Source organism: Spermophilus citellus, assembly GCF_964194105.1.
Source record: "Spermophilus citellus genome assembly, chromosome: 6".
In the NCBI taxonomy this organism is placed as follows: Eukaryota; Metazoa; Chordata; class Mammalia; order Rodentia; family Sciuridae; genus Spermophilus; species Spermophilus citellus.
Window position 1 is genome coordinate 120,798,942 of NC_138187.1, and position 18,418 is coordinate 120,817,359.

At 35.4% G+C, this 18,418-nt stretch overlaps 1 protein-coding gene across 1 annotated transcript in view; it reads left to right on the forward strand.

The window, feature by feature from the left end:
- Window positions 1–18,418, forward strand: part of USH2A (usherin) — a gene marked incomplete at its 3' end in the record, with an annotated part of 798,897 nt that overhangs the window by 183,989 nt on the left and 596,490 nt on the right. The window contains exon 13 of the mRNA XM_081297837.1: window positions 2,442–3,083. Coding sequence (XP_081153963.1) covers window positions 2,442–3,083 — 642 coding nt within the window. The remainder of the gene's footprint in view (window positions 1–2,441; window positions 3,084–18,418) is intronic.

An 18,418-nucleotide genomic window follows, 5' to 3' on the forward strand; every position in this document is an offset into this window, starting at 1 on the left:
GCCTTTATGTACCTCAAGTATACAAACACTAACTTTTTAGAAAGGAAGAAAAAGCAGTTTGGAGAAGTATATCTTTGTGTTATGTGTGAAGACAGAATGAATTCTGAGACCTTTGAATTCAATCTGTATGGGGTCCTTTGTTCTTTAATATGAGGTATATTTTAAATTCAAGATGTGAACACAAAAGTTAATAAAAGGCCTCAAAATACATGAAGTGCTTACTTCTTTATGTCAGTAGGATCTGTCCTGTGATGTTAGATTCCAGAGGTTGAGGAAGGAAAAAAATAAAAATAAAAATTTTTTATGACCTCCCTGCTGTTACCTATGTTATTGGTTGTTCCTCATTGTTTTGGGAGGAAAATATCAATATACATTTTGTGAAGACTAAGTCATCATCTTAATATTCTGATAAGTAATTATTATTATTTTGTCAAATAAAATACTTTTAATAAAAATATGAATTTAACGTGCATATATATTTTCCAAATGTAATTAGCAAGTAACTGTATTCGACATTACCTGTTAATGTGAAGAGAAACAAAACCTAGAAAATACAAGGGTATGTTGTATATGCTTCAGAAAGCAAACTGTTAGAGTTAACAAAACTGTTAAATCTTACTAATGATTCTATCACCAGTAAAATACATTAGCACCAATAATTTTATTAAAATAGGTCATTCATCTAGAATAAAAAGGGAGAAGAATGTGAATTAAATGCCAAGTGTGCTAACTCGCCTGTACTTGTTAACAGTGAATGTGATGCCCTGTAGGCCTTCCTGAGTATCGTTAGGAATAGATTACCTGTCAGGAATATGTATGGCATATTCAAATAAGCACTGCGCATATTTTTAAAACTGATATGATATGAATCCATGTAGACCAATTTTAATAGTTCAAAATGAGTCATAATTCTTGTTAACAATACAGTTATTTTTAAAATTTGCAGCAATAGTGGTCCTTTTTTATTTTCCTTATTGAAATTAAATGATATGCCTTAGGTGAGTCATTCATCACTGTTAAAGAACTTGCCTTCCATTGGAGTTCTTGAATTTTTATCCATATATATACATACATATTAGGCATTTTCTTCCAGTTTACGAATGCTTTTCTACATATGAGTTCCTTAGTGTGCTTTTGACTCTTATTTTAGGACTAATTTTTTATTGCAATTATAGCTTGAAATAAATGTTTCAGTTGCCTTAACTCCACAGTCAGTTATTTAAATTCATGGATATGAGAAGACTATCTAAAGGAAGTATTTGCCATCTGAACATTTACTGTTCTACATATTAAAAATTCTTTTGCATTGTAATACCCTTTTTGAGACTAACCTGAGTTGTCAGAGATTTAAGCTTCGGGGCCCAAACATTTTTCTCCGTTTGTAAAATGTGTATATATATATGTGTGTGTGTGTGTGTGTGTGTGTGTGTGTGTGTGTGTGTGTATGTATATAAAATATATATGTACCTTTAAATAGAAGTAATACAAAGAACAGAATTTACTTAGTGTTCAAAGAGGTATGTTCTGAATCACACCATGTGACAAGCAATGTGATTGCTTTATGAGCCACGGAGAGCATAATTTATATTAATTGAAAATGATAAAATGTAGGATCATACAAAAGGATTAAAATAAAAATTGTTCTGGATATGTTTTATTTATATTAATTATTTAAATATGTAATATTCAGAAGTAAGTGTATATGTTCTTGTCACAAAAGAGCTTAATGTTTATTTTTTATTCTTGCTACCTTTTTTAAAGATTAATTCACAAATAAAAGTTGTATATATTTATAGTGTACAATGTGATATTGTGATATACACACCCATTTTGCAATGATTAACTCAAAGCTAACTGACATATCTGTCACTTCACATACTTATGTTTTAGGAAGAAAAAATTTAAGATCTAATCTTTTATCGATTTTTCAAGCATATGTAATTTTTTAACTATAGCCACCGTGCTGTGTGATAGATCTCCAGAATATGTTTATCTTGTCTAAGTGAAATTTAACGTTCAGTTTAATAATCCTGCCGTAAACATTTTTAGGGAATTCTGATTTTGCGAAAGCTACCTATTGTGGTAACATGCCACTCAACTATACTTTTAAGTGAACTTTTTAAAAAAAATAGTTTAAATATTTTCAAAAAAAGGGAATGAGCCCAAGTACATGTAACAGAAGCAATATTTGCATTGAGCATTTTCTTTGCATAAAATAAAAAAAATTATGAAGTATATTACATCCAAAATTGTTTATGAGAGCTAAATTGAGCATTGATAGTTTTTGAATATGTAAACAACCTTCTTTGATGTTTCTTATGAGAAAACACCCAGGATTTTGTGTCTGTATTTAATACCTGTAATAGCATTATTTGTACTTCTCCTATTTAGAATGGAATTGTTTTCCCATCCTCATTTTTTTAAACCTATTTTATCTTTAGGGCTTAGATGCAATCACTGCAACTTTGGATTCAAATTTCTTCAAAGTTTTAATGATGATGGATGTGAGCCCTGCCAGTGTAACCTCTACGGCTCAGTGGACAAATTCTGCAATCCTTTCTCTGGGCAGTGTGATTGCAAAAAGGAAGTCAAAGGACTTCAGTGTGACACCTGCAGAGAAAACTTCTATGGGTTAGACATTGCTGGTTGTAAGGCCTGTGACTGTGACCCAGCTGGATCCCTTTCTGGGACTGTCTGTGATGCTGAGACAGGACAGTGCACCTGTAAAACCAACATAGGAGGGAGACGGTGTAATCAGTGTTTGGAGGGACACTTCTACCTACAGCAAAATAATTCTTTCCTCTGTCTGCCTTGTAACTGTGATAAGATGGGGACAGTAAATGGCTCTCTGCTGTGTGACATATCAACAGGACAATGTCCTTGCAAATTAGGGGTAACAGGTCTTCGCTGCAATCAATGTGAACCTCACAGGTACAATTTGACCACGAGCAAATTTCAAGGCTGCCAGATGTGTGAGTGTGACTCCTCCGGGACATTCCCTGGGACTGTTTGTGACCCAATCAGTGGCCAGTGCCTATGCTTGCCTAATCGTGAAGGAAGAAGGTGTGATCAGTGTCAACCAGGTAAGAGACAACTGTGTTACATTTTCAGGGCATAGTGACTTTGCTGTTGTTACCTTTTAACAGGTAATTCCTCTGTTCCTGGTTTGGGGGTTGTAAAAATTTTTAACTCCAACATCATTGCTGTGTTTATATCATGATCCAACACATACAACTATTTAAATTGTTCAAGTAAATCTGGTATATTTATGTTGCTATTTGTAGGGCAGAGGCACTTTAGATAAATTGTAGCCCACCAGACTTATTTCATAACTGAGATAATTTCTCAAAACCCTTTTAAAGAGCTGAAAAAAATTAAAAAGCAAGAATATAGTTCATTTTCCAGAGAAAGGGAAACTTGAGTTAATTATCTAAATAACACCAGATATTCAGATGATGAACTCAATTCCTGAACAAAGCTAGTCACATGTTTTAACTTAAGGGCATATATATTCTGGCATCATTGAGAAACATCTAGAATCATTTTAAAATGCCACAAAGTTAATGAATAGGATACTGTTTAATATCCCTGCACAGAGGTCTATTTTTCCATTGCTTTCCCACCTGGAAGAAAAAGAGACACTTCCTAGGGCTCTTTCTTTGCCTTGACATAATTTTAACTGAAATAATATTTTCTTTATAATAAATTCATCCTGATAACAGGATAAATATAAGTTTTATCAGGTATCTAGTAGCTGTATTAATTGTTGGTCTGTCAACCAAAATTAGCTCTGATTTGAGTCTATGAAATTGAGTACAAGGCACATTCATTCAGAAGGTTGATTTGCCTGGAAGGGAAGTGGTAAGACAAAAGTCCTCCTCTGCATGGTAAGGAATTCTGCTCAGGTGGATCCAGCTACCATTTTCTTTTGTTATTGGTCATTATGACAAATAAGTAGAAAGAGACAGGAAGGAATTGATGACTAGCTAATACAGTCAGAGTTACTTTAGACATATGCGTGGACTATGTTGCAACTGATGACCCACAAAACTCATGTCTCAGTGCAGTGAGAGCTTAGGAACTAGAAGACTCCTGCTGATACAAACTCTTATCCGCATTCACTCTCCATCTCTTCAGTCTCTTTCTCTCCCTTTGTAGGAGGGTATTCCGCTTCCCCCTCCCTCTCTTCATAGCTATATGGCCACCCCACAGCCCTGATATTGCTTACAGTTTTACTGCCAGCTACACGGAGAGACTTCTTAGCTGCTTCTTGGTTATAATTCTAAAGAGGGAAATTCTAAGTGACTTGGTTTTGTTTGGGTGGCTACTTCTGAACCAATTTACTGTGGTTGGAGTGTCAGGTCACATGAAATGAGCACAGGAACCACTCCTTCGGGGAGGAGCAGAGTGGTAATTATCCCAAAATACAGGAAGATTGTTGAAAGCTGGGTAGACAGCCTAATTGAGAGCTATAGTCCATTGTGCTCTTTCAACTTCAGATTTCTGCTTCAGAATTTGCAATCAGTTATTTTTTTTTTTTTTTGGTATCCTAAGATGATATTTTTTTCTTCTTAAAATATTTTACACTTTATGATATCTCTGATTTTAGAAATAAGGTTCTCATTCTCCTGCTCAAATAACCATGCTTTTTATGTCCTTTCTAAATAAACCAGCAAAATACAATAGATCAAATATTGTATCCTTTTGAACAATTACCTTTTGTTAAAATTCAGGGTTTCAAGTTGAACTTTAATTGTATAAATAATATTACATATTTTAAGTAACTTTTCAAAATTCAGATAAAACTCCAAAATCACCATAACAAAATATCTGCTCCCTTTAGTCCTTTCAACAAAATCCTTAATGCATCATTCAGGTATTGTATACCTATCAAATAGATAGGTAAAGGACTGACATTCATAATAATCCTGTTTTTCTGAGTATTTTGTGTATTATGCAAAAATGGCCACGAGTAATTTTTTTTATTGGTTGTTCAAAACATTACAAAGCTCATGACATATCATCTTCCATACATTTGATTCAAGTGGGTTATGAACTCCCCTTTTTTACCCCAAATACAAGTTGCAGAATCACATCGGTTACACATCCACATTTTTACATAATACCATATTAATGACTGTTGTATTCTGCTACTATCCCCTAATATCCCCCCTCCCCTTCCCTCTCATTTTCCCTCTCTATCCCATCTGCTGTTGTTTAATTCTCTCCCTTGTTTTTTTTTTCCCCTTTCCCCTCACAAACTCTTATATATAATTTTGTGTAACAATGAGGGTCTCCTTCCATTTCCATACATTTTCCCTTCTCTCTCCCTTTCTCCCACCCCACTCTTCCCTGTTTAAATGATCATAGCAGCACAATTCACAATAGCCAGACTTTGGAATCAACCTAGATGCCCTTCAATAGATGAATGGATTAAAAACTGTGGCATTTGTACACAATGGAGTATTACGCAGCACTAAAAAATGACAAAACCATGGATTTTGCAGGGAAATGGATGGCATTAGAGCAGATAATGCTAAGTGAAGCTAGCCAATCCTTAAAAAAACAAATGCCAAATGTCTTCTTTGATATAAAGAGAGCAACTAAGAACAGAGCAGGGAAGAAGAGCATGAGGAAAAGATTAACATTATACAGGCCACGAGTAATTTAATCTTATCTACATTAGTAAGATTTAACAGTTTTGTTAACTCTAACAGTTTGCTTTCTGAAGCATATACAACATACCCTTGTATTTTCTAGGTTTTGTTTCTCTTCACATTAACAAGGTAATGTCCAATATAGTTACTTGCTAATTCCATTTGGAAAATATATATGCATGTTCAATTCATATTTTTATTAAAAGTATTTTATTTGACAAAATAATAATAATTACTTATCAGAATATTAAGATGATGATTTAGTCTTCACAAAATATATAGTAATATTTTCTTCCCAAAACAATGTGGAACAACCAATAACATAGGTAACAGCAGGGAGGTCATAAAAAATTTTTGTTTTTATTTTTTTCCTTCCTCAACCTCTGGAATCTAACATCACAGGACAGATTCTACTGACATAAAGAAGTAAGCACTTCATGTCTTTTGAGGCCTTTTATTAACTTTTGTGTTCACATCTTTTTCTTTTGTTTTTGTCCCATTGCCAGCAGTTTTGTAAGTTAAGGACATTCCTGTGATAGCTAAGACTGTTAGTTATCAAGTATAAATTTATTTCTTATGGATTTAGAAAGAAAAGAAATGCTGTATAGCCATCATTTTCAGTGTTGGCTGGTGCTCTCTGATAAGTTACTGCTATTCAAAATAACACCTGTAATCCTCCATCACTCTCAGTGAAATACAGATATTTTTTTTATTGGTTGTTCAAAACATTACAAAGCTCATGATATATCATCTTTCATACATTTGACTCAAGTGGGTTATGAACTCCCATTTTTACCCCAAATACAAATTGCAGAATCACATCGGTTACACACTCACATTTTTACATATTGCCATATTAGTGACTGTTGTATTCTGCTACCTTTCCTATCCCCTACTATCCCCCCTCCGCTCCCGTCCCATCTTCCCTCTCTACCTCATCTGCTGTTGTTCAGTTCTCTCCCTTGTTTCCCCCCACTTTCCCCTCACAACCTCTTATATGTAATTTTGTGTAACATTGAGGGTCTCCTACCATTTCCAAATGCTTTCCCTTCTCTCTACCTTTCTCTCCTCCCACTCGTGTCTGTTTAATGTTAATCGTTTCCTCATGCTCTTCCTCCCTGTTCTGTTCTTAGTTGCTCTCTTTATATCAATGAAGACATTTGGCATTTGTTTTTTAAGGATTGGCTAGCTTCGCTTAGCATAATCTGCTCTAATGCCATCCATTACCCTGCAAATTCCATGATTTTGTCATTTTTTAGTGCTTTGTAATACTCCATTGTGTATAGATGCCACATTTTTTTTAAACATTCATCTATTGAAGGGCATCTAGGTTGGTTCGACACTCTAGCTATTGTGAATTGTGCCGCTATGATCATTGATGTGGCAGTATCCCTATAGTACACTCTTTTAAGATCCTCAGGGAATAGTCCAAGAAGGGAGATAGCTGGGTCAAATGGTGGTTCCATTCCCAGCTTTCCCAGGAATCTCCATACTGCTTTCCAAATTGGCCTCACCAATTTTCAGTCCCACCAGCAGTGTACAAGTGTACCCTTTTCCCCACATCCTCGCCAACACTTACTGTTGTTTGACTTCATAATGGCTGCCAATCTTACTGGAGTGAGATGGTATCTTAGGGTGGTTTTGATTCGCATTTCTCTGACTGCTAGAGATGGTGAGCATTTTTTCATGTACTTGTTGATTGATTGTATGTCCTCCTCGGTGAAGTGTCTATTCAGGTCATTGGCCCATTTGTTGATTGGGTTATTTGTTATCTTATTGTTTAATTTTTTGAGTTCTTTGTATATTCTTATATTAGGGCTCTATCTGAAGTGTGAGGGGTAAAAATTTGTTCCCAGGATGTAGGCTCTCTATTTACCTCTCTTATTGTTTCTCTTGCTGAGAAAAAACTTTTTAGTTTAAGTAAGTCCCATTTGTTTATTCTTGTTATTAACTCTTGGGCTATGGGCGTCCTATTAAGGAATTTGGAGCCCGACCCCACAGTATGTAGATCATAGCCAACTTTTTCTTCTATCAGGTGCAGTGTCTCTGATTTGATATCTAGCTTCTTGATCCATTTTGAGTTAACTTTTGTGCATGGCGAGAGAAAGGGATTCAGTTTCATTTTGTTGCATATGGATTTCCAATTTTCCCAGCACCATTTGTTGAAGATGCTATCCTTCCTCCATTGCATGCTTTTAGCCCCTTTATCAAATATAAGAATGTTGTAATTTTGTGGATTGGTCTCTGTGTCCTCTATTCTGTACCATTGGTCCACCTGCCTGTTTTGGTCCCAGTACCACGCTATTTTTGTTACTATTGCTTTGTAGTACAGTTTGAAATCTGGTATCCCTATACCTCCAGATTCACACTTCCTGTTTAGAATTGCTTTTGCTATTCTGGGTCTTTTGTTTTTCCATATGAATTTCATGATTGCTTTATCTATTTCTACAAGAAATACCATTGGGATTTTGATCGGCATCGCATTAAACCTGTAGCGAACTTTGGGTAATATCGCCATTTTGATGATGTTAGTTCTGCCTATCAATGAACAGGGTACATTTTTCCATCTTCTAAGATCTTCTTCTATCTCTCTCTTTAGGGTTCTGTAGTTTTCATTATATAAATCTTTCACCTCTTTTGTTAGGTTGATTCCCAAGTATCTTATTTTCTTTGAGGATATTGTGAATGGAGTGGTTTTCCTCATTTCCATTTCAGAAGTTTTGTTGCTAATATACAGGAATGCCTTTGATTTATGCATGTTGATTTTATACCCTGCCACATTGCTGAATTCGTTTATTAACTCTAGCAGTTTATTTGTAGTCCCTTTTGGGTCTGTTAAATATATTATCATGTCATCCACAAATAGCGATAATTTAAGTTCTTCTTTTCCTATTTTTATGCCTTTAATTTCTTTTGTCTCTCTAATTGCTCTGGCTAGTATCTCAAGAACTAAATTGAATAGAAGTGGTGATAGAGGGCATCCCTGTCTTGTTCTAGATTTTAGAGGGAATGCCTACAGTTTTTCTCCATTTAGGATGATGCTAGCCTGAGGTTTAGCATAGATAGCTTTCACAATGTTGAGGTAAGTTCCTGTTATCCCTAGTTTTTCTAGTGTTTTGAACATAAAGCGATGCTGTACTTTGTCAAATGCTTTTTCTGCATCTATCGAGATGATTATATGGTTCTTATCTTTAAGTCTATTGATGTGGTGAATAGCATTTATTGATTTCCGTATATTGAACCAGCCTTGCATCACAGGGATGAATCCTACTTGAACATGGTGCACAATTTTTTTGATATGCTTTTGTATTCGATTTGCCAGGATTTTATTGAGAATTTTTGCATCCAAGTTCATTAGAGATATTGGTCTGTAGTTTTCTTTCTTTGAGGTGTCTTTGTCTGGTTTTGGAATCAGGGTGATGTTGGCCTCATAGAATGAATTTGGAAGAGCTCCTTCTTTTTCTATTTCTTGAAATAGCTTGAAAAGTATTGGTATTAATTCTTCTTTGAAGGTTTTGTAAAACTCCGCTGTATACCCATCCGGTTTTTTTGGTTGGTAGTCTTTTGATGGCTTCTTCTATTTATTCCTTTGTTATTGGTCTGTTTAAATTGTGTGTGTCTTCCTGACTCAATCTGGGCAGATCATATGACTTAAGAAATTTATCGATATCTTCACTATCTTCTATTTTATTGGAATATAGGGTTTCAAAATACTTTCTAATTATCTTCTGTATTTCTGTAGTGTCTGTTGTGATATTGCCTTTTTCATCCCGTATGTTAGTAATTTGAGTTCTCTCTCTTCTTCTCTTTGTTAGCATGGCTAAGGGCCTGTCGACCTTATTTATTTTTTCAAAGAACCAACTTTTAGTTTTTTCAAGTTTTTCAATGTTTTTTTTTTTGTTGTTTCAATTTCGTTGATTTCTGCTCTAATTTTAATTATTTCTTGTCTTCTACTACATTTGCTGTTGTTTTGCTCTTCCTTTTCTAGGTTTTTGAGGTGTAGTGTGAGTTCATTTATTTATTGGTTTTTTTCTTTTTTTGAGGAAAGAACTCCAAGAAATGAATTTCCCTCTTAAAACTGCTTTCATTGTGTCCCATAGATTCCGGTATGTTGTGTCTGTATTTTCATTTACCTTTAAGAATTTTTTTATCTCCTCCTTTATGTCTTCTGTAACCCATTGATCATTCAGTAATATATTGTTCATTTTCCATGTGATGTAGGATTTTTCCTTCCTTCTTTTAGCATTGATTTCCAGTTTCATTCCATTATGATCAGATATGGTGCATGGTATTATCTCCATGCCTTTATATTTACTAAGAGTTGCCTTATGGCATAATATATGGTCTATCTTTGAGTAGGATCCATGTGCTGCTGAGAAGAACGTGTATCCACTTGATGATGGTTGATATATTCTATATATGTCGGTTAAGTCTAGGTTATTGATTGTGCTGTTGAGTTCTATAGTTTCTTTATTCAGCTTTTGTCTAGAGGATCTGTCTAATGGTGAGAGCGGTGTGTTGAAGTCACCCATAATTATCGTGTTGTGGTCTATTTGACTCTTGAACTTGAGGAGAGTTTGTTTTATGAACGTTGCAGCTCCATTGTTTGGTGCATACAAATTGATGATTGTTATGTCTTGTTGGTGGATGGTTCCTTTTAACAGTATATAGTGACCTTCTTTATCCTTCTTGATTAACTTAGGTTTGAAGTTGATTTTATTCGATATGAGTATGGCCACTCCTGCTTGCTTCCGAGGGCCATGTGAGTGGTATGATTTTTCCCAACCTTTTACCTTCAGCCTGTGAATGTCTTTTCTTATCATATGAGTCTCCTGAAGGCAGCATATTGTTGGATTTGTTTTTTTGATCCAGGTTACTAGCCTATGTCTCTTGATTGGTGAGTTTAGGCCATTAACATTTAAGGTTACAATTGAAATATGGTTTGTACTTCCAGTCATGTTTATTTATTTATTTATTTTAGTTTGGCTAGTTTTTACTTTTGGGTCATTTTACTCCTCCTTTACTGAGATACTTCCCTCTGTTAGTTTTGGGCACTATTTTTTAATTCCTCTTCTTGTAGTATTTTGCTCAAAATGCTTTGCAGTGCTGGTTTTCTGGCTGCGAATTCTTTTAGCTTTTATTTATCGTGAAAGATTTTAATTTCATTTTCAAATCTGAAGCTTAATTTTGCTGGATACAGTATTCTTGGTTGGAATCCATTATTTTTCACCGTTTGAAATACATTGTTCCAGGATCTTCTCGCTTTCAAAGTCTGTGATGAAAAATCAGTCGTTAACCTAATTGGTTTACCCCTGAATGTAATCTGCCTCCTTTGTCTCGTAGCTTTTAATATTCTCTCCTTGTTCTGTATGTTGGCTATCTTCATAATTATATGTCTTGGAGTTGGTCTATTAGGGTTTTGAATGTTTGGGGACCTTCCAGGGTTTGGCAATCCATTCCATCTTTCATCTTTGGGAAGTTTTCTAGAATTATTTCATTTAATAGGTTGTCCATTCCTTTGGTTTGAGTCTCTATGCCTTCTTCTATCCCAATGACTCTCAAATTTGGTTTTTTTATGACATCCCATATCTCTCGAATAGATTGCTCATGAGATTTAAGCATCTTTTCTGTGTTGACTATATTCTTTTCAAGTTGGTAAACTTTGTCTTCATTATCTAATGTTCTGACTTCTACTTGATCTAGTCTATTTGTAATATTCTCATTTGAGTTTTTAATTTGGTTTATAATTTCCTTCATTTATAAGATTACTGTTTGATTTTTTTTTTAAGATCTCTATCTCCTGGTAAAGCTTGTTCTTGGCCATTTGAATTTGTTTGTTTAATTCGTTTCAAAATATACTTTCATTGCTTGGACTTGCTGTCTCATGTCTTCTCTAATATTCCTTTCCATCTGAGTTAGGTATGCCTTGATTTCTTTCCCTATCCATGTTTCTGATGCTTCTAGGTCCTCCTGTAGATTTAAGTTGTCCTGCATTATTTGTACTCCTTTTTTCCCTTGTTTTTTCATGATGTTCACGTTACTTTCCAGCTCTATTTGATCGCTGTGTTTCTGCTCTCTTCTATAGATTTGTTTTCATTTTGTATATCTCTGTTGTCTCTCCTTTGTGTTGGTAGACTATGCCTGCTACAGTGGATTCCACTGGGAAGGAATTCCAACAGCCGAGCTCCAGTGAAGTCACCTCTCTGCTATGGTGGGCCCTAGGCTCCTTGCCAGGGTGTCTGAATGGCGGGGTGGGACTGGACTGTCTCTGGTTGGTTTCAGCTCACAGTCGCCAGCGGGCGGTGGTCTCCAGCCTCCCAGTTGCGCAGGCAGCGGGCGGGCGATTGGTCGCAGGTGGGCATGTGGTCTTCAGTCGCCCAGTCGCAGGGGCATCGGGCTGGCTGTCGCCAGCGGGCGTGCGGTCTCCAGCTGCCCAGTCGCGTGGGCCTGGCCTCCAGTCCCCTGGTATCTCCTGCTAGTCCTGGTTTCTCCTGCTAGACCAGATTTCCCCTGAGTGATGCCTCTTGGCAGTTCAAACTGTACTCTGGGCCTGCCGTTTGCTGGGTGTGGAGGGTGGCTATTGGGAACCCTGACACTCTATTGTTTTGATTTTTTCCCGAATCACAGATATTTGCTCAACATAGAGCACCAGTGTTTTCAGAAATGGCTTAGTCCAAGCCCATAGAAAACTTGAATATCACATACTTTTAAAAATGTGCCCAGGCTTGTTTTTTTTCTCTGTGTAATCTTACTCAATAAACCAGCAAAATATAATAGATCAAATATTGTATCCTTTTGAACTCCTTATCACTTGAAGAGTTAATATTCAATAAATAATAATAATATGCATATCATTGTATATATTTCTGTGATTACGTTTCTTTTTTAATGAAGGTCCTCTGGCCCTATAGATGAAAGTATTCCATTGTGAATATGTACCATATTTTCTTATCCATTCATCAGTTAATGGAAAAAAAGAAATTCTGGCATTTGTGACAACATGGATGAAGCCAGAGATCATTATGTTAAGTGAAAAAGACAGGCACAGAAAGACAAGTACTGAATTGTATCAGTCACATGTGGAAACCTAAACAATTGATCTCATAGAAATTGAGAGTAGAATGATGGGTACTAGAGGCTGGGACAGTTGGAGGAGGGAAGAGATAGGGATAGGTTGATCAAGGATGCTAAGTTACAGTTGGGAGCAAAAACTTCTGACATGTCTAGAGTCTCCTATCATTTCTATAGATGATGATAAAGCACTTGTATTTGAAAGAGGTAGAAGAAAGGAGTTCAAATGTTTTAACCATTAAGAAATGTTAAATGTTTGAAGAGATAGATGTTTACAGTGATTTCAACATTACACAATGTACATGTTTTTGAAACATTACATGTTAACCCAGAAATTGATTTAATTTTAACATAACATGTTAACCCAAACATTGGTTTAATTTTTATGTATCAGTTTATGATTTAATATAAATATTTTAAATATAAGTTTAAACCAAAAAAATAATAGGGTACATTAAAAATGATGAAAATATCACTACTTATTAAAAACACTCAGGAGTACATAATGAAATATGTGAAATATATGGAAAATATACCCAGATTGAGAGAAAGAAGACATGATTTGGAGCTTCATTTCTTCCACCAAATGACTCTTGAAAATGCTGTCCCTTACCCTCCTCAACAGGCAACCTCTAAGTCTTTTTCCAACTGTCTGTTTCCTGTTAGTGGCAATCAGCTTTGTTTTTGAGTTGAATACAAATGATACCCATATCAGTTCTACTTATATACTATTGGTCGGAACTGCTTTTAGTGTCTACAACCAGCTGCAAGAGAAGCTTGCAAATACATCTGAATATATCTTTGTCTATTGAAAACTTGGGCCTCTGTTATAAGGAATAAGAATAAAATGATACTTGACAATTAGCAGTCTTAGAGGAATAATGTCTAATAGTCAAGAAATTGTCAGGCATAATATTAGTTAACTTTTGAATAGATGCTTGAATTGACAGAACTTGCATTTTTTGGATAGTTGTAATTATCGGTAGTTGTTAAAATTTATTTATTTATTTATTTGTTTATTTATTTTTTAATTAGCCAAGGACCATAATGGCCTCTGGATCCCTGACTTTCTTCAACTATTTCTTGCCTACTTTGACTTCTAGGCCCATCACTCTCTTAACCATAGTGCACTGGTGTTCCTCTGGAGATACTGTCCTAGGATTATAGTTGTGAAAAGTTAGAATGTGATTATTACATTTTGTTGGGCAGTGCAATTATTTTCATGTAGATAGAACTTTCTCTTCCTGAAAAATATTTCTTTGTAAGTAGTGTTGTTTACTTAATCTAATTGAAGGATATTATATTTACATCAGTGTGTAGAACTCTCATTGAGCTTGAATTCTGGTGGGGAAACTTAACAATACATCAATTTATAAATATGTAATTATACATATCTGATCATTGAGTGGTGATTCTCTTTGAATCCTAGGCTCTTTTCAATAGTGTTTCTTTCTGTTGTTAAGAGTTCATATATTATTGTTGGTTACCAAATAGACTATGTATTTCCTACCTTTGCATCAGTGTCTACAATGACTTCTGCTCAAAAAACTGCAATTGCAGAAGGTAAGTTGGATAGTAGGTAGATATTATGCACAGCAAGAAAATAATAATAATTGATTGACAATTGGAATGGAAACAAAGTGTTTACAAATGAGTAATGATGAAGGAAAAGAAAACCCCAAACTGGTGCTCTTTATGTTATTTTAAAATTTCTTATTTTTCCTCAACTATGAGATTGAGTGCCTAATTCAAAAAGCAGTTTCATGAGATATCCTTGTTAATACTCCTCATTATTTCTCAGCATCTTCAATTGAACAAATCCCTCAAAATATGCCCATAAAGTACAAGGAATTATATGATCACTGTAAATAAGAATTCTTGTCCTCAAAACATTGATGCTCTAATAAGGGAAATAAGACAATGCACAAGAAAACAAAATATAGTGCTTTAGGTATGGTCAATATTTTTATTATTAATGATAATACCCATTCTGTATCCCCCTTTAAATGGAGCATAACTGGCCATAAACCTTTGGGAAGAAGTTTGTGACATCTGATTTTAGGCAAATAACAGTTAATTCTTTTTAAAAAACACGACAAAACTGTATCTGATAAACTCCAATTCCAAAGGACCAGAAGGGGAGAGAGGAAACCAGGAGGGAAGTGTGTGTGGAGAAAAAGACAGAGGATATTCTGGTATATTCATTTTGAAATTAATTCATATTTTTATAAAAATTTTCATTGGCATAATTTTCAAAAACCAAAATATAAAGACTTGTCATGTAAAAACAGCAATGCCCTGCTCAATCCTTCTTCCCATAATCTCCCAGTCAGCAACCACCTTTAACTTCTTTAGATGTTTCTTCTGGTTTTCGTTTTTATATTTATCACTGACATACCTACAGTGTTCCATCTTGAGTGCTATGGTTTGGATGTGCAATGTCCCCCAAAATCTCATGTGTAAGACAGTATAAGAAGGTTTATAGGAGAAATGATTGGGTTATGAGAACCTTAAACAATCAGTGAATTAATCACCTGGTGGGATTAGTTGGGTGGTAATTAAAGGCAGGCAGGGTGTAGCTGGAGGAGGTGGGACATTGGGGGCATGGGTTTGGGGTTAATATTTCTATCTGCCAAGTAGAGACCTCTCTCTTTCTGATTATCATGTGCATTGCTTCCCTCCACTATACTCTTCCACCATGTTGTCCTGCCTCAACTTAAGCCCTCAGGAATTAAGCCTGCTGTCTATGATTGAGACCTCTGAAACCCATGAGCCCCTAAATAAACTTTTCCTTCCTAAAATTGTTCTTGTTGTTCTTCCCTAAAATTGTTCTTATAGTCACAGCAAAGAGTTGACTAAAACATTGAGTTTTATGATTCACACATTATCTATTGTCTTCCTACTGTGGAGGATGGGTATTCAGTTCTTTATGATGCCCCCTCCTGAACTTATCTGATTGCATCAATAACAAGTAACAGAGGTTACTTGTTCCTTTGTTATGACTATATAAGTCTATTTGAGAACTATGCTATACACTTTGATTGTATGGATCCTTTCTTTAAAAAAAAATGTGCTTGCCTAGTTTTCTAGGAAATCTCTTAGATGCTTCTAGGAAACAAAACTCCAAGAGAACTTGTTCTAAGCAGTCAATTGTTTTTTTTAGTTTCCCACTAGATATATCAATTTCTGGGAGGATCTGAATTCCTAACCCTCCTCTCTCCATTTAGGCTGGTTGAGCTTTAGTTTTCAGGCACAGTCCTGTTTGAGAAGTCATGTTTTCAGCTGTCCTGGGGCTATCTATCCTTCACCTCTCATCCTCTATTGCAAGAATCCTATGTGTTCTCTTTTCTTGATATATTTGTGTATCAGGTACAGCATATGTTCCAGTAGCTTCTGAGAACAAAAAGAAGGAGGGAAGTATTTTATTGTTGTTGTTGAGAATTTTGCACTTCTGAAATTGTCTGCGAGTGTCTGAAATTGTACTACTATAAGGAATTATTTTCACTTGAAAATTTTAAATAATTTGACTTATCTTTTAGAAGAGCCAATCACACTCTTGTTTGTATCCTTTCATTTTTTTTTTAATCTTCTAGAAGTTTCTCCTATTTCTATATCTCCGGTTTCAGAAAATTTCATCATTATGTGCTTTTTACTAAAGAATTGTTTTTGACACTCAGTGGACCCATTTGCCTAAGAATTAGTGTTCTTATATTCTGAAAAAAATGTATAGAACACCTTCACAGAAACATCTAGACAAATATCTGACCAAACAACGGATACAAAGCCTACTCACATTGATGCATAAAATTAACAATCACAGGCAGCCTATCACATAATCTCTATGTTCACTGCAGACCTTCATCTCTGGCCCCTGGAAAAACCGTATCTCATGTCTAACTTTAGAAATCTCTGGAGTTTTTGATTCCAAACGCTTTTTTTTAAAAAATTTTATTTGTTCTAATTAGTTGTATATGACAGTAGAATATATTTTGACACATCATACATAAATGGAGTATAATTTCTTATTCTTCTGTTTGTACATGATATAGAATCACACCAGTCATGTAGTCATATTTGCACATTGGTAATGATGTCTGATTCATTCTATTGTCTTCCCTATTCCCCTACTCCCCTCTCTTCCCTTCACTCCCCTCTAACAAATCCAGAGTAATTCTGTTCTTTCCTAACCCTCCACCCCTACATTGTGAATTAGCATCCACATATCAGGGAAAACATTTGACCTTTGGTTTTTTGGTATTGGCTTATTTTATTTAGAATGATATTCTCCAGCTCTACCCATTTACCTGAAAATCAAATGCCATTATTTCATTCTTCTTTAAGGCTGAGTAATATTCTTGTGTGTGTGTGTGTGTGTGTGTGTGTGTGTGTGTATCTCACATTTTCTTTATCCATTCATCTGTTGAAGGACACCTAGGTTGGTTCCATAGTTTGACTATTGTGAGTTGAGCTGCTAAAAACATTGATGTGTCTGATTCACTACACTATGCTGATTTTAAGACCTTTGGGTATAAACTGAGGAGTAGGATAGCTGGGGCAAATGGTGGTTCCATTCCAAGTTTTCTGAGGAGTCTTCATACCACTTTCCATAATGGTTGCCCTAATTTGCAGTCCCACCAGCAATGTATAAGTGTACCTTTTCTTTTTGGAATTAATAAAACTGAATCAATTTAATTATTATACTTCCACTGCAAATTCTTAAACTTTTTCTCCTAGGCATCTGTCTTTGGCTGCCATTTTATCCTCCTCCTCTTCCTCCTCCTCATTCATCATCTTTCTCTTCCCTTTTCATTTTAGGGAATTGGACAGGATTTTTTATTTTTTTTTTACTCTACCATGTGTAGCTGAAAATCCTGCCCTAGTATTTTCTGGGTTATAATCTTGTCAGGTCTGGTCATTTTAACTATCCTTGATCACTGCCCCCCTCCCCATGCACATTTTTAAAAAAATCCTACAAGCCCAATCTTATCTATCAAAATCACCTCTTCTGGGTTTACTTTAAAATATTTCTGGAATTTGATCACTCTCACTATCCTCCCAGATACATCACTGGTCCAAGCCACCTTCTTTCCCCTGGACTATCCAACTAGCCTCCTAAACTTCTTGTTTCTTCCCATTAATCTTTCTCCAGTCTCTTATCCACGTATAGCTGAAGGGATGCTTTCAACCTTTAATTCAAACCCCTCACTCCTGCTCCTACTGGCTTTCCACCATGGTTAATGAAAAACAAAGCAAATGGACATTAGCAGCCCACATGGTTTCAAGCCTGTGAACTCTCCTGTCACGTCTGTTGCTCTCCACCTAGGAAATCTCTTTGCTGTTTTTCACGGTTGTTTAATGTTGTATATCAGGCATACAACATAGTACATCTATCGTGGATGCTCTCTATTTATTCACTAAAGGAGTGAATAATTATACTTAAAAATATCTCAATGATATTTTCTAATTTTTATGCATGTGTTTAGCCTTTATAACTTCACATAGGGAGGATGAGGTGTTCTGCCCTGCAGTTTAAAACAACAGTAGTAGCCTGGGTACCAATGCATTCATTGTTTAACAAAAGAAGATATGACATATGCATATGTGCATACTGTATAAATGGGGTACAGTGTGTTTGGGGATCTTCTTGTTTGTTTCTCTCTTCTAACTTCAGGAATTATTTTGATTTCAGA